This window comes from Alexandromys fortis, unplaced genomic scaffold, assembly GCF_014885135.2.
Source record: "Alexandromys fortis isolate MF-2015 unplaced genomic scaffold, M_Fortis_MF-2015_v1.1 scaffold_21, whole genome shotgun sequence".
Taxonomy (NCBI): domain Eukaryota; kingdom Metazoa; phylum Chordata; class Mammalia; order Rodentia; family Cricetidae; genus Alexandromys; species Alexandromys fortis.
The window spans coordinates 12491266-12507656 of NW_026067905.1; the positions used below are offsets into that span (position 1 = coordinate 12491266).

Below are 16391 nucleotides of genomic sequence, written 5' to 3' on the forward strand. Positions count from 1 at the left end.
GACTAGTGTCCAATTGTGGTGTGGATTTTAAAGTGACACATGCTATTCATTCTGTCTTCATCCCTTCTCTACAATACAGATGCACCTGCCATCACCTATCTGGGTAACTCTCTGGGAGCCAGGGGCTGAGAAAACAGAGCTGGTAGCAGCTCTGTTGGATGGACAGGGCTGCCCATACTGGCCATCATGGCCCCTGGTTCTTCATGCATGCACTTTCTGTTTTGACCTCTCCTACCTGGTGCTGAGCTGGAGGCCAGGCTCTCGGAGGCATCAAGGCCCCCATCTAAGTTCTCTTTGTTCTCCCCCTGCTTCTTCAGAGTCCGAGTCTTGGAAGGAAGTAGAGGTAATCGAGGCAGGTATGGAACCACAGATGAGGAGGAGGCAGCTCTCCCAAGCTCCTCAGCTACCTCTGTAAGAAAGACAAGGTCTGGTTTTTAAAAAGGCAATCTTAAGATGGAGAAAAAGGCAGGCAATTGAGAAAAGAAAGAAGGAGCCCAGAACACTGAAGTACATGACTGCAGCAGGCGAACAGGCTGTGCTACAGTTCTGACTGCTCCCAAGGCTGAGGCTAGCGATGCATCAGCCTGGGCAAGATGGCAAGATGCCATCTGGAAAATAAATTATACAAAACATATAAATGAAACCAGAGCATATAATCTCATGAGTGTACAGGAGCCTGTACATGCAGTGCCTTCCCCAGTTGCTTTCCACCTTACTACTTGTGACAGGGTCTCTCCCCAGTCTAGTTTGACTGGGCCAGACCTAGACCGACTGGCCAACAAGCCAGTGATCTTCCTATTCCCATCACCCACAGGTGTGTACTGTCATGCCCAGCTTTGCATGTGGGTGCTGGGGATCTGAATTTAGGTCCTCTGACCTGAATGCCAAACACTTTACTAACTGAATTACCTCCCAGTACCATGTATACTCTCATGTACAATTTCTTTTACTCAACATTATTCTATAGATTTACAGGTTACTGCATAAGGTGTGATCTCTTTCTCATTGTATAGTAGTATTCTGAAGTGTAATATGACCAAAATTGATTTGTCCTTCTGATGGTTAGTTAGGATCTTTCCAATTTTAGCAACTATGAATACGTTGCTAGGAACCACCTGATATGTTTGTTGGTTCACAAGGCCATGAACATCTAACTGATATAAACAGATCATGGGGTGTGCACACTCACTGTTCTTCTATCAGTTCTGACCAATATGACAGCCGTAACAATTTACACCCACATTGCCAGTGTGTAAGTGTTCTGGTTACCTATTCAGCATGCCTGCAAGAACTGGATGCTGTTACTCTATAGTGTATGTTACTTTAATTTTTCTCAATCTGGTAAGCATGTCATGGGAATCTCAATAGTTTAACCTGTACTTCCTGCGGCAATTGATGTTGCTCATAGCTTTGCATGCTTACTGGGCTAAGTGGGTATTTGGAGAGCCTAAGTGCTGTTCAGATGCTGAATGAAAGAAGAACACATGTCCATTAGGTTGCACTTTACACTAAAAAGTAGAGAAATATAATTTATTCCATTTCATGCATGTGAAACAAAGCAGTACATTCCCTGTCTCCTCCCCGCCCCCCCCCCAACTAACCACCTACAATAGGAAAAAAAAAACCTGATTCTTTTGAGCTGGGAATGCCACTCAGGTGGTAGAGTGCCTGTCTAACATGTACAAAACTTTGGGTTTAAGCCCAAGTACCCAAATTAAAAAATAAAAAACCTAATAAACAATCCCCCCAAACAAAACTTGATTATCAAAAAAGTGTTCACTCTGCTGGTCACCCTTGGCTGCCAACTCATGAGTTTTGTGGTTTGTTTTTTTAAATATTTGTTTGTTTATATCTTATGTATGTAGTGTTCTGCCTCCATGTATGCCCACAGGCCAGAAGAGGGCACCAGATCTAAAAGGGTTATGAGGCACCAGGTGGTTGCTAGGACTAAGGTCTTCTGGAAGAGCAGCCAGTGCTCTTAACCTTTGAGCCATCTCTTCGGCCCTAAAATGTGCTTTGATTTTGGGACAGGGTCTCACTATGTAGCCCTGGCTGGCCTTGAACTCACAGAGATCCACTTGCCTCTGCCTCCCAAGTGCTAGAATTAAAGGCATGCGCCACTACTGCCCAGCTGAGTTTTGTGGTTTTTACTGACTGAGGCAAAAACATACTCTTTATTCCTAAACAAAAATGAAACACAATCAAATTGTAAAAATTTGCTACCACTTAATAAATTGATTTGGTGTGTGAGAGAGAGATGACAACCTGAGGGAAAAATAAAGACATATTAAAACACCGACACTGCACTCGTTTCCTCGTGTGACAAACCACTAGGGGAAGACAAAATTCAACTCTCAATTTCTTCTACTATATTAAAACTTGAAATTACAAGATCAATTCTATGCGATTATAAAGGAAAGGAAACGTTTATACAAAATTTCAGAACTGTATCACAGTGTCTAATAGACAGATAAAACTAAGAATTCTGTAGTCTTAGCTCTCCAAGAACAGTGTCTCACTCATACCACAAAAGGGCAGGCTATATTAACTTTATTAGGCTTATGCTGTAGCTCAGGCTAGCCCTGAACTTGAGAGCTTCCAGCCTCAGCCTCTTGAGTGCTGAAATAACTGATGTGCCACACACTGCTTACTGCTTGACTTCTTCAGGTATGAGTACTACGTACAAAAGCAAGCAACTTCCTATATGTGTCCATACACCCATTTCTTGAGTAAGGACAAGTTTATCTCTACTGATAGCCTAAAATATTTAAGGATATAAGTTTTCAGTTATGTGGTTATACAATCAACAGTTCACTCAATGCTTAGGTTGTTCCTATTTTTTCAGTATTATAAGCAATAGTCAGATGCCACATCTGCCTATAGATAAATCTTGGTTATACTCTATTGGAATTTTGTGATATTGATGGGGGGGGTCTAGGTCTTGCCTTAGATGTGGTTTAGTATGAGAATATATTTATTTTTAAGGATTTATTTTAAATTATGTACATATGTGTGGGAATATATACATTGAGTGCAGGTGCCCACAGAGGCCAGAAGAGGGCACTGGAATCTCTAAAATAATGATTCTCAATCTTCCTAATGCCATGACCCTTTAATACAGTTCCTCATGTTCTGGTGACCCCAATCATAAAATTATTTTTATTTGCTACTTCATAACTTTAATTTTATTACTGTTATGAATTATAACATAAATATCTGGTATGTGACCCCTGTGAAAGGGTTGTTCAACAACCCCAAAAGGTTGCAATGGGTGCTCTGAAGCCAGAGTTACAGATACTTGTGAGTCACCCAGAGTGGATGTTGGTTCTGGCCCCCTGCAAGAGTACTAAGTGTCCTGACTGCCGAGCCATCTTCCCATCCCCTAGAATATTTTCTTTTTCTTTTCTTTTTTTTTTAAAAGTATTTATTTATTATTTGATGTGGGAATAGTTTCTTATTAATAAAGAAACTGCCTTGGCCCATTTTATTGGATAGAAAATTAGGTAGGCGGAGTAGACAGAGGAGAATGCTGGGAAAAAGAAGCTGTGTGAGGAGTCGCCATGGTTCTCCCGCTCCAGACAGACGCAGGTTAAGATCCTCCCTGGTAAGCCAGCTCGTGGGCTACACAGAATATTAGAAATGGGTTAGAACAATATGTAAGAGCTAGCCATAAGGAACTGGAACTATCCGGGCCAGGCAGTGTTTGAAAGAATACAGTTTCCGTGTAATTATTTCTGGGCATAAGCTAGCCATGCGGGCGGCCGGGTGCCGGGGACGCAGCCCCGCCGCTCCTATTCAACAGATGGCGCCCGACGTGATGGGCTAAATCCACTTAAAAACCTGAGAAGGCTTAAAAATAAGGGAGAGAGAGTTTAACACAGATTTTTGCTGTTTTGTTGGTGGCGTTCTGTAGAGAAATTTCCTGATTCACCAACAGCAGCAGAAAAAAAAGCTGCGTCATTTTAAAGAGCCACTTCCCGGGGCTGTGCTACCACCGTGAACTCTGGCTTTAAAGCATTTCAAGGCTTTTATGGGACTGGATGTTTGTGTTCCCGCTTGGGATCGGAGGAGAGTGCTCTGAGACTGTGCCGATGGCTCAGCGCTTCCCGCCTGCACCTGGGCAGACGGCAGAATCAGGCTTAGGCAGGCGGAAGAGCATGGCGGATTCCTGCCGCCATACAGAGACGCATTTTCAGACTGCGCAGTGCTCTGCGTGTCAGATTTGGCTGTAACTTGGAAGAAAAGAGTTTCTGTGCTGCACACTCAGTCTCAGAGTTAAACTGCTGATTGCGGCTCCAATGTGGACTGCTGTGTGCCTGGAACTGTTGTGGCTCAGGGGCACCAAATGGCTCTGAGGCAGAAGCAGCTTGGCTCAGCTCTGCCATGCTGATCTGTGCTGGTCTCAGGCAGGAACTACCGTAATTACCTTAAAACCGTGCAGTTAAGGTTTAGACTGGGCAGGACACAGGCAGTACCGTATTACCTGTACATGGTGCAACTTAAGTTTTTAAGAACTGTTTAACATTTTAAGAAATGCTCCTGGATAGTGAAAAAATTACAGATTCACAATAAAACAGATTCAGACAGACCACTAAATGGATCACAATGTTGGATGAGTGTACGTAGGCTTGAGAGAGAAAAAAAAAAAATAGAGAGAGAAAGAATAAAGTTAATGCCCTTAAAAAAAAGGGGATAAAGTCTTTAAAGAGACAGAGTACAGATAGTTATAGATTAAGAGAAATAAAGAAAAATAAGCCATGTAAAAATGAAAAATTCACAGAGAGTCTGGATTATGTACATTGTGTTTTCTTTAAAATTTTTGACTGTGAAGGAGCTAAGTACAGAGAGACATTTCATTACATGGGCTGCCAAGCTAAACCAAAATGGATATAAGGGTATTACGATTTCAAAATTTGGGTCTAAGGATATGATGCTTTGGAGAGGGTCTTCTTTTGTTTTTGCAGAGGATGAGACCCAGTGGATTGCATCTATTCCGATTTGGTATGATAGACCACGCCCTCCTGAAAGGTTGCTGTGAATACCTTCAGAAAATTGCTTCACTCAACTGCCAACTGAGATGAAACTAGCACACAGGTTATACCATAAACGACCTAATTAACGACGCCCCTATTCAGCAGGAAGCAGTTTGGAGAGAAGAAACTACACCCATGTTCCCAAATACTGTTTATAACTGTTCTTTTACATTTAAAGGGGGATATGATATAGATATGAATAATTTGCATTGGCATGGATTTTATGGTCAATTTTGTTATATGTATATGTATTTTTGATCTTGATTAAGGTATTGTGATTGTGTAGTTCATTTAAAATGTAATGTATAATTAGGAAATATAGGTTGTTAATGGATAATCATCGCTAATAGTTAAGCTTGTAGTCATGTTAATTAGATTTTCTAGATATATAGAGATATATTTCAATTAGATTGGCATTCTTCATATCTTTCAAAGACTGCAGAATATGGCATTTCAAATATTTTAATAACTTAGGACTTTTCATGACAATGAGACACGTCTGCTCCTGGCAGCACCAGCTACTTCAAGAGGAAGATGGGCATCGAAGAGGATCCTTATGGAGTTGGATAGTCATTTGGGCAAGAAACTGCTCTTGCCTGGACTATTGCATAAACTGGACACAGAGAACCCGCAGAGAGAGGACTGCTGAACTTGCCTAAAGGTGAGATGGTCTTTCGGGGTTCCTGATTCATGAAAGAGTCTGCGAGACATTCTGCAGGACACAGCAGAAAATGACTGAACTGTCTCTAAAATTTCCTGCTTCATGGAAATGTCTCTGGATAACATGGGCCTGTAGGCCGAAGATGGATGCCCCAACGGTACAGAGGAACTTTGGGTGACTGTCCAGGCAGCGAGATGTCTCTGTCATTTCTAGAGTTTTCTTATTTCTTGTTACTTAAGTATTATTATATCCTTCTGGAGTCTTTGATGGAGTTGAAGAATGAATAGTTATAGTTTTCCTTAGTTATGGTGAGAGATAAAATAGATATAAATATTGTAACTGTAATTCTTACTTGATAACTGTTTTGTTATATGTAATTTTACTGTTAAAGTTAAAGCCTTTCTTTTTTGTTTAAACAGAAAAAGGGGAAATGATGTGGGAATAGTTTCTTATTAATAAAGAAACTGCCTTGGCCCATTTTATTGGATAGAAAATTAGGTAGGCGGAGTAGACAGAGGAGAATGCTGGGAAAAAGAAGCTGTGTGAGGAGTCGCCATGGTTCTCCCGCTCCAGACAGACGCAGGTTAAGATCCTCCCTGGTAAGCCAGCTCGTGGGCTACACAGAATATTAGAAATGGGTTAGAACAATATGTAAGAGCTAGCCATAAGGAACTGGAACTATCCGGGCCAGGCAGTGTTTGAAAGAATACAGTTTCCGTGTAATTATTTCTGGGCATAAGCTAGCCATGCGGGCGGCCGGGTGCCGGGGACGCAGCCCCGCCGCTCCTATTTCAACAATTATTCATACAGTATTCTGTCTGTGTGTATGCCTGCAGGCTAGCAGAGGGCACCAGACCTCATTACAGATGGTTGTGAGCCATCATGTGGTTGCTAGGAATTGAACTCAGGACCTTTGGAAGAGCAGGCAATGCTCTTAACCTCTGAGCCATCTCTCCAGCCCCCCTCCAGAATATTTTCACACTTATTTTTTAATCTCCTTCATACTGTGTTAAGAACTACTGAAGTTACTGATTTTCTTTGTAGAGACTGAGTACATTTCAAATCAAAATGTAATTTCAGTATGAAATACGATATAAAAACCCCCAGAACTCCTGGGCAGTAGTGGCGTACACCTTTAATCCCAGTACTCTGGAGGCAGAGAGGTAGGCAGATCTCTTGAGTTTGAGGCCAGTCTGGTATACAGAGTAAATTCCATGACACGCAGGGATATACAATGAAACCTTGTCTCAAAAACCAAGTAAAAAAAGAAAGAAAAATGAAAAACACAAAACTAAAAAGGTATAAAAAAAAAAGCAGAATAATAAAGGTCAAAAGTCAACTTTAAACAGTTAAAAACTATAGTAGCTGCCCATTTTGAATGACCATCACTACCCTGCCACTGGCCATCAGTAGTCAATCCCCAGCCACAAGACTTACCTTCAGAGATGCTGGAATCATGAAACATTGTTTCAAAAGCTTGATGGGTTTCAGCAAAAGAGGGCCTGTCAGCAGGGCTCCACTTCCAGCCTGTAACAGAAGAGAACTTACAGCCTCCTTGACAGCGTCATGCCCAGAAGCACACCAGCAATGGGGTCCACAGGCCATGGTGTGTGCCTATCAGAGTACTGCATGTGTAGGTGAACCGTGGGATGTATGGCTACTTCTTGGTTCCAGCCAGAGAGTACGAGTGCCCACTCCTTGGTGTTGGTCCCCATTCCTACTACTTTCACAAAAATGAGGAAAAGATTGGGAGAATGTTTAGAAAATGGCAAGTTTTCCACTTTTAGAAAAGTGAACTAGTAAGATGGCTCAGTGGTATAAGTGCTCACCACCAAGTTTGATAACCTGAGTTCAATCCCTGGCTTTACAATGTGAAATAAGAGAATTTATACAGAGACTCCCACACTAATACTGCAGCACACCCCATAAATAAATAATAATAAATAATTTAAAAAATAACTGGCTAGGCATGGTAGCACACACCTTTAATCCCAACACTGAGGAGGCAGAGACAGGCAGATCTCTATGAGATCAAGGGCAGTCTGCTGGACACAGTGAGTTCCAGGCCAAAATGGGCTTCATGATGAGATACTGTCTTTAAAAAAATCAAACAAAAACCAACCAACCAACAACAACAAAATACACCCAGGTTCCTAAAAATTGAGTGTATAAATCCAGAAGTTTAACAAGCTATCAGAAAGATTACAGAGTTCACACTTGATAAAGGGTAGCACGAGCTGCAAATGCTCATTGAGAAAATAATGCAGTAGCGCGTGAACACAAGCACACTCTTGTTTACTACTCAATTCCTAAGCTTGCATCCTCAAGCAGTCTGATGCTTTTGTCCACATTCATAAGAGAATACTTTCTGGTTTTTATGTGTCTAGAAAATGCATGGGAGTGTACATTGAGACGCCCACATGTAAGGCTTGTGGAAGTCAGAAAAAAACACAGGATGCCTTTCTCTACTTTGCTTTAGTGCCTTGACATAGGGTCTCTAACTGAACAAGAAGCTTGCCACTTCAGCTAAGTATGCTTGCTGGCCAATGAGCTCCTGGGACCTCTTGACATCCCTGATGCTGGGATTACTGGCATGTGCAGCGGAGACAGGCTTTTCACTAGGGATTTGAACTCAAGTCCTCACGCCGTGCAGAGCAAGTGCTCTTACACACTGAGCCACCTCCCAGCCCATCACAGGTTACTTTAACAATCACACTCTTAAATAACCATTCATATCTAGCTGAAAACAGCCATCCTCCTAATATTTTATGCAAACTCAACTTCTCACTGCCTTATTAAATATACAGAAATTGGCTCTGTATATGGGCCACAGACAGATATTCTTGGGATTCCAGTAAGACTCAATGGTACATCATGCACTGTGCCAACTGGCCCTGTCAATGACAAGCTCTTTAACTGTTAATGAGACTAGATCCAGTCTATCAAGACTGAGAGCAAAAATGGTAGATTTCATTAACCACTCTGTTGCTGGTTCTTTTTCAAAGCTCAAATATGCAAAACACTTACATGCTCTCATAAGTTCATATACTTTAGGGGGGCACCCCTCAGGCTGTTCCATTCGATATCCTTTTTCCAGTAGGTCATAGACTTGAGATAGGTCAATACCTGGATATGGTGACATCCCATATGTAGCAATTTCCCATAACAGTACTCCAAAAGCTGTGTAAAGGGATTAAAAATATGTATTTTTATTGGTCCCAATTCCAATTTTCTATACTAATTTGGTCTACTGAGTCTCTCTACTTAGTCATTCTACTTCTCAGGGCAGTAGAAATTAGATCCAGGATAAGGACAAATTCTAAATAAAACATTCTCAGACCGTCCTTACATAGAGCATTCCCCTATGACAGAATTCTGGAAATAAGCACAAGCTCACAGGAAAAGCAGGAAGCTTTAGAGAGGAAGGACTGGTACAGATCCACTGCAGTGTGAGGTCTGGACTGGACCCCTCTTTCAAGGCATAGGGGTTTTGGTTTTGTTTTTTCCCCCCTAAAAACAGGCTCTTACACAGTTCAGGCTGACCTGGAACTTACTATATAGAAAGCGCAGGCTGACCTAGAACTTAATATATAGCGAGCACAGGCTGACCTAGAAACTTATTATACAGAGAGCACAGGCTGACCTAGAAACTTATTATACAGAGAGCACAGGCTGACCTAGAACTTACTATACAGAGAGCGCAGGCTGACCTAGAACTTACTAGACAGAGAGCGCAGGCTGACCTAGAACTTACTAGACAGAGAGAGCAGGCTGACCTAGAACTTACTAGACAGAGAGCGCAGGCTGACCTAGAACTTATTATACAGAGAGCGCAGGCTGGCCTGTACTCCAATTTGTGCTCATACTCCTTCCGTCTCCTAAGTGCTGAGATCAGAGCCCTCACCACCATGTCAAGCTAGATGGCTGCTGTTCACAGTCTTGTTATACTGTCCAGGTAGGTGTCAAAGGATCTGAGCATCTAAGCATCCAGTGTGCTAAAGTACAGGCATCTGCTACCATGTCTCAACTGTAATACATTTTTTGATTGCTTCTACCCAACCCCTATGCTGGGGAACAGACCAGGGTCTTGTACCAACTAGGCAAGTACTCTACCACTAAACTATACCCCATCCCTATGTAGCTCAAGCTGGCTTCACTCCAAATCCCAGATCTCGTATCTCATATTTCTGAGTGATGGTATTACAGGTAGGTGTTGATATTTTCTCAGCTGTTTCCACCACCCTTCTCAATGTCCTTTTTTTTTATGTGAGAATCATAAAAGCTCTGAAGAACTAAGGGAATTAGCTGGGCATGGTGGCTTATGGTCCTCACTCAGGAGGTTGAGGTTGAAGAATTATCCCAAGTTTTGGCCTAGACTATATAGTAACTACCAGGTCAGCCATGGCTAATGTTAAATAAATGAATAAAATACATGTAAGAAGTTGTATCAACCTTACCCCAGACGTCAGATTTGATTGAAAAGGTATTATAGGCCAGACTTTCAGGTGCCGTCCATTTAATAGGGAATTTGGCTCCAGCGTGAGCAGTGTAGGTGTCTCCGGTCATCAGTCTACTCAAACCAAAGTCAGCTACTTTCACCACGTGGTTTTCGCCTACTAGGCAGTTCCGTGCAGCAAGATCTCTATGGGAAAGAGCCCTGCATTATTCCAACTGATGGTGAGAAAGATGGGTGTGAACACACTAGTCTTGGTTCGGTGTGTTACAGGCAGAGTTGATAAGGAGATGCTAACACTGTCATACTTTATGATATATGATAATCACCAGTATGGAAACTCACTAATTTCTACCACTCATTGAGTACCCACAAAGAGGCAGAAAAAAGACGTTGAACAAAATGAATTCCTTTTTAAATATAATGGGATAGATTTCAAGGGGGAGCAACAGACCCTTCCCTGAAGGCTTTAAAATACTTTCCTAAGACAGAATGGCATTTAAAAAATTTGGCCACTAGGTGGAACAAAAGGATCTTGGGTGAAGTGTTAGATGAAACAGCTCTCTGGTTTGAGACTGAAACAGAGGAAGCCTGTGTGTGAAACGGTCTGCCAGCGCTCTTCTTTCATGCTCACGTCAAGCAAGACAGCTCTGTGGTGAGTCATCACAACAGTCAGCTTCACACACCTATGGATGAAGTTCTTCTTCTCCAAATACTCCATGGCAGAAGAGATCTGAGTCGCCATGTAAAGTAGAACAACTGCTGTCACCTCCTCGCGGTTGCATTCCCGGAGATAATCCAGCAGATTCCCGTAAGGCATGTATTCAGTCACAATGTAGAATGGCGGTTCCAGGGTACACACACCTGACCAAGAACAATTGACAATCTTCACCACATTCTATGAAATAAACACAACACATCTTAAACTGGCTGGTCAATCTGTTCTGCCATGCTGTCCTCTGCAGCTTCACAGACCTTTTCAGCATTGGCCTGGGACGCAGATTTCTTACCTTAACCCAAAAAGGAATAAGACCAACATTTCTAGAGCTCTGTATGTGCCTGTTCCCCTTCAACTGGGTGCAAACCACGTTAAAAAGTAACAGAACTTAGGCTATCTTCATAGTCAAGAATTTCACTTTTGGCAGATTCCATATTAATTGGTTTCCTTTTAGCATAGCTTAGCTTAATTTGAGCATTCCAAAAAAAAAAAAAGGTCCATCTGGGCAGTGGTGGTGCATGCCTTTAATCCTAACACTTGGGAGGCAGATCTCTGTGAGTTGAAGGCCAGTCTGGCCTACAGGGGTGAGTTCCAGGACAGCCAGAGCTACACAGAGAAACCCTGTCTTGGAAAACAAAACAAGAACAGAAAAGGCCTGATTTTTAAAAAGCAAAAATGTTTACTCAAAGGATCCTTTGTAACCCAAACAAGTAAGAAACTAGCCCATTGCAGCATATGCATTTCCTGCTTGAATAAACTGATGAGCCACAAGTTTTAATTTACTTTTTCCAGTGGTTCTTTGTTTTAATGTCTCCTGATATTTCATGGCAATTTCTGATGCCATCTTGAATGCTTGTGAACTTTGAATCTGGGAAAACTACAAATTGGACACGTTTATACAATGCAATCAATCTGTGGCTGGAGAGATGACTGGGCAGTTAAGAGCACTGGTTGATCTTTCAGAGGACTGGGGTTTGATTCCCAGCATCCACATGGCAGCTCACAACTATCTGTAACTCTAGTACTGGGGGGGATCCAATGCCCTCCCTCTGGCCTCCAAAGGCACAAGGCACACATATGGTACATAGACACACATGTAGGCAAAACACCCAAACACTTTAACTAAGTAAAGAAAATTTAAAGGGGTCGGAGAGTTGGTTCAAGGGTTAAGAACTCCAGTTCCAGGAGATCCAATGTCCTCTTCTTATTTCCTTGGGCACTGCAGACGTTTATAACCAGACAAAACATATATACATATAAAATACAGTGAAAAATAAAAGTTTTTTTTAAAAAAGCCATCAACTTGGGCCATTGTTGTTTGTTTTAAGCAGTCAACTAATGAAAAGAGAAGCAATGTGCCTACGTGCGCATATGCCTGCATGTGTGTATGTGGATTTGCAGTACTAAGAGTAAGACTTGATGCTTACTAGCTCTACTCCTGGTCTGCATCCCCAGCTCTTGACAGGATTTAATGCAGTCAGTTTACACCTAGCATTTCCAACATGGTGCTAAAACAAAACACAACAATCTGCAAAACCATGATCTGAATACAACAAAGGGCTGGGGTGGGAGCGTGGATCTGAGGAAATCTATGGTTTGGGGTTCTTACCTAACAGTTGTACTAGATTAGGATGCTTGATTTCCTTCATCACTGCAGCTTCTTTCAGGAACTCTTCTACCTCCATGGTATCTTCCTGTTAAAGGTACAAAGTATGTAAGAAAGAAAGACTTATTCATTTAAGTCAATTCACAAGCCTACTTGAGGCATTAAAGTAAAAGGGGGCTGGAGGGATGGCTCAGTAGTTAAGAGCATTTGTTGCTCTTGCAGAGGATCTGGGTTTGGTCCCCAGGATCCACATGGCAGTTCATAACCATCTGTAGTTCCAGGGACTCTGATGCCTCTTCTGGCCTCCCTGAACACTGCAACTATGTGGTGTAAAATTTACACAAAAACACTCATACACATAAAAGTACTTTTTGTTTAAGTAAAAGGGATCACATTTGAGTATTCTAGCATATTATCTTAAGATTAATCTTACTACATACAACCTAATATGCTCTACAGAAGAATAACTAAGAATACTGTCTTTAACGTATCCAATGTCAGACATTAGAATAAAAATGAAAATAAACAGGGCAAGCAAAATTCAATAGCCTCATCTTAAAACTCACCACAGCAGAGGGCTGAGATTCAGTTTTCTGGCAGGTTAGTGTTTTACCTTCTGATTAGATCCTGAGATTCTTTTTTTTTTTTTAAGATTTATTTATTTATTTATTTATTATTTTTACAGCATTCTGCCTGCATGTATGCCTGCACACAGAAGAGGGCACCAGATTTCATCATAGATGGTTGTGAGCCACCATGTGGTTGCTGGGAATTGAACTCAGGACCTCTGGAAGAGCAGCCTCTCTCCAGCCCGATACTGGGATTCTTAAAGAACAAAGCACATGTGCATGGCATCACACTCAGGATATGCTAGTAAACACGGCTGAGCTGACTACTACCCATGAGAACAGCTCACATGAATGACATACCACGGTACTGAATGACTGACAACTCTGTGATTTTATACTAGGGTGCTTAAAAAAAGGACAGTAGGGTCAGGAAAAGGACTTTTATGAATTTAAGAATAAGAAGTGATTAGCAGGGCATGGTAGTGCATACCTGTAAGTCTAGCACTTGGAGGCCGAGGCAGAGGATCACGACTTGAAGACCAACCCAGACTACTTAGTGACACCCTGTCATTTTTACTTTAACTTTAAAAAAAGAGTGTCTCAATTGCAAGGAAGCATAAGGGAGAAACAAAAGGCAGGGGGATAGAGACCAAAATAGGGAGCTTATGATCACATGGAGAATTCTATTCAGCAGGGCCTGTTCTCAGTAGAACTTATAATTTGCTTCTAAATCCCGATACGATCTCTATCAACAGCCTCCAGAGACAAGCCTTTCCCGCATGTGGGTTGTTCTGCAGGGAATAATCTGCCCTGCACTGTCAGCAGCGGCACTACGGTTAATCACCACCATTTGCTGAAATGTTTGGCACCAGTGGGTGGAAAGTGTTCCAAAGTTGAAGAAGGGCACACTGATCTTTCCAAGTGATTCAGCACACACACAAACATGCCTGCAAACTTAACTCTCAGCAACCCACCTTCAGTGTTTTCACAGCAACCGTAAGGCTGTATTTCTTCCAGACGCCAACATAAACCTCTCCATACTGACCGCCCCCAAGTTTGTGCTTCATGGTAATATCTGTTCGTTCCATTTCCCATTTGTCATGGATAGGGGACACACCATAGACGGTTGGCTTGTTACACTTGGGTGCCGGGTAGTGCAGTGTGGTCACTAGCCCGTCAGCGACTGTAGAGTGGTGGTGAACAAGCTCTGCCAACGTGCTAAAGCGGCTCTCAGCAGTCACATACACCTGCGGAGAAAAGGAGACTCAACGAACCCAGAAAAGAAGGAACTATTTTTAAAAGCATACATTTCACTGGCCTAGAGACATGATATTTGCTTGTTTTCTGAGATAGGGTCTCAACTATGTCTTTGAACTCACAGAAATCTACCTGCCTCTGCCTCCAGAGTTCTCTACCTCCAGGTGTGCCCTACCACACCTAGCCTGGTTTTTGTTGTTGTTTTGAGACAGGGTCTCCATTATATAGCCCAGGCTGGCCTTGAAGAATTTCTGATGCTTCCGTCTCCACCTACAAGGCACGGGGCTCACAGGTGCTGTATGCTAGTGCTACTAGCACTCCAGAAGGTTATCAGAATTAAGACAGAGTAAATGTCAATACTCAGGGCAAGGGAGATGGCTTAATCTCATTGTAAGCATCCTTCCTATTCTTTCAGCTGCAGGTACGTCAGGCAAACTTGTCCTCAGAATACTGCTAAGCATTAGGACTAGAGAATGTGTAATTCAACACTCAGAAGATGCTGGAGGAAGAGCATTCAGAGTTCCAGGTCAGCCTGTGCTAGAGCAAGACACTACCACAAAAAAAGAGATTGTGCAACTCAAACCTGAGAAGTGGTTAAAATAGGCAATCAGGATCTGCTTCCAAGCTAATAAAGGAGAATTTATAATCCATGGGGAACATAAACTGACAGCCACTAATTTTAAAATTAAGAAGTTATACGGGTATAATACTTATTTAATCATCATATAATTAATTATAAATTTTATTTTTACAACACCCCTTTTAAATGTCTAGGCCATTAAAAAAGAGATATAATTGGATTTCAGAGTTATTAACAAGATGCTTGTTAATTTGTGATAATTAATAAGTATGAAATAAGATAGTCTTTGGCTGTATCTTTTTTTGAGACAGTATTTCTCTGTGTAGCTCTGGCTATCCTGGAAATTGCTCTGTAGACCAGGCTGGCCTCAAACTCACAGAGAACTGCTGCCTCTGCCTCCCAAGGGTTGGGATTAAAGGAGTGCATCACCACCACCAGGCTGGCTTTATCTTCTAAGAGAATATGATTTGTTTGTTTTTAATTAACTGACTAATTAATTTACACAGAGTCCCTCTATATAACCCAGTTTGGTCTCAAACTTGTGATTTTCTTGCTTCAGCTTCATGAGTGCTGGGATTAGAGTGTGTGCCATCATGCCCAAGCTACTGTTTCAACAATAAACCACTGTTTAAAACAAAAAGGTGCTTTATTGTATATAAAATGTGCATAATTCATAAGTGGAGAACTAGTGATCTTTCACAAAATAAACTCCTCACACAAGAACTATAACACCACCAGCAACCAGAATCCTTGCCTGCAAAGGTTTCCACTATATACACTTGCAGCATATGGGACTAGCTCTGTCAGAACTGCATGACATACAGAAGTCATGCAGTATGTGTTATCTAGTGTCGGTTCTCTTTATTAAACTATTATTCACATGCTATAAAATCAGTATTACAGTATACCATTCCATACCTTTCAGTACATTTACCAGGCTCACTAATCAATCACCACTATCCAACTCCATCAAAGGTACTTTTATCATTTCCCACAGAAAACCCATAGCTATTAGCGACCACTCCCACACTCCTCTCCATACAATTCTCTGGAAAATATTACTCTTGTCAATCTACTTTATGTGTATGAAACTCATCTATAAGAAAGTCAGAAAAATTATCTGTAAAGGGATAAAAAAAAAACAGGTATCTTAGGCTTGGGGCTATATAGAGTCTCTGTAGCAACTACTTCGGTCTGCTTAGAAACAGTACGTAGCTTCAGATACTACAGAAACAAATAACATGATGATACAGGGAGCTATTAGGCCACCGCTTCCTAGGGACTTGTGTACAGAACATCATGTTCATTTCTGTTTCTGTAGGAGATTCTATTTTAACAATATATGATCATTTATTAATCAATTACACTGTTTGGTGTTATCACAAACACCGTGGCTGTGAATCAGTTTTCTTGCATACGTCTGGCACATATGTGTGGTCATTACTGTTGTGTTTATGTCAGGTAATAGATGCACAGTGTCCCCCAAAAGACTTGTGCTGAAGGGCTCGCTGGTC

At 41.7% G+C, this 16391-nt stretch overlaps 1 protein-coding gene across 10 annotated transcripts in view; it reads right to left on the minus strand.

The window, feature by feature from the left end:
• Positions 1–16391, minus strand: part of Abl2 (ABL proto-oncogene 2, non-receptor tyrosine kinase) — a 93065-nt gene that overhangs the window by 8614 nt on the left and 68060 nt on the right. For all 10 annotated transcript variants that reach the window (XM_050135323.1, XM_050135321.1, XM_050135318.1 and 7 more), the window contains 7 exons: positions 14015–14287; positions 12475–12559; positions 10834–11011; positions 10152–10336; positions 8722–8874; positions 7132–7221; positions 236–409 (listed from right to left, as the gene is read on the minus strand). In XM_050135323.1, coding sequence (XP_049991280.1) covers positions 236–409; positions 7132–7221; positions 8722–8874; positions 10152–10336; positions 10834–11011; positions 12475–12559; positions 14015–14287 — 1138 coding nt within the window. The remainder of the gene's footprint in view (positions 1–235; positions 410–7131; positions 7222–8721; positions 8875–10151; positions 10337–10833; positions 11012–12474; positions 12560–14014; positions 14288–16391) is intronic.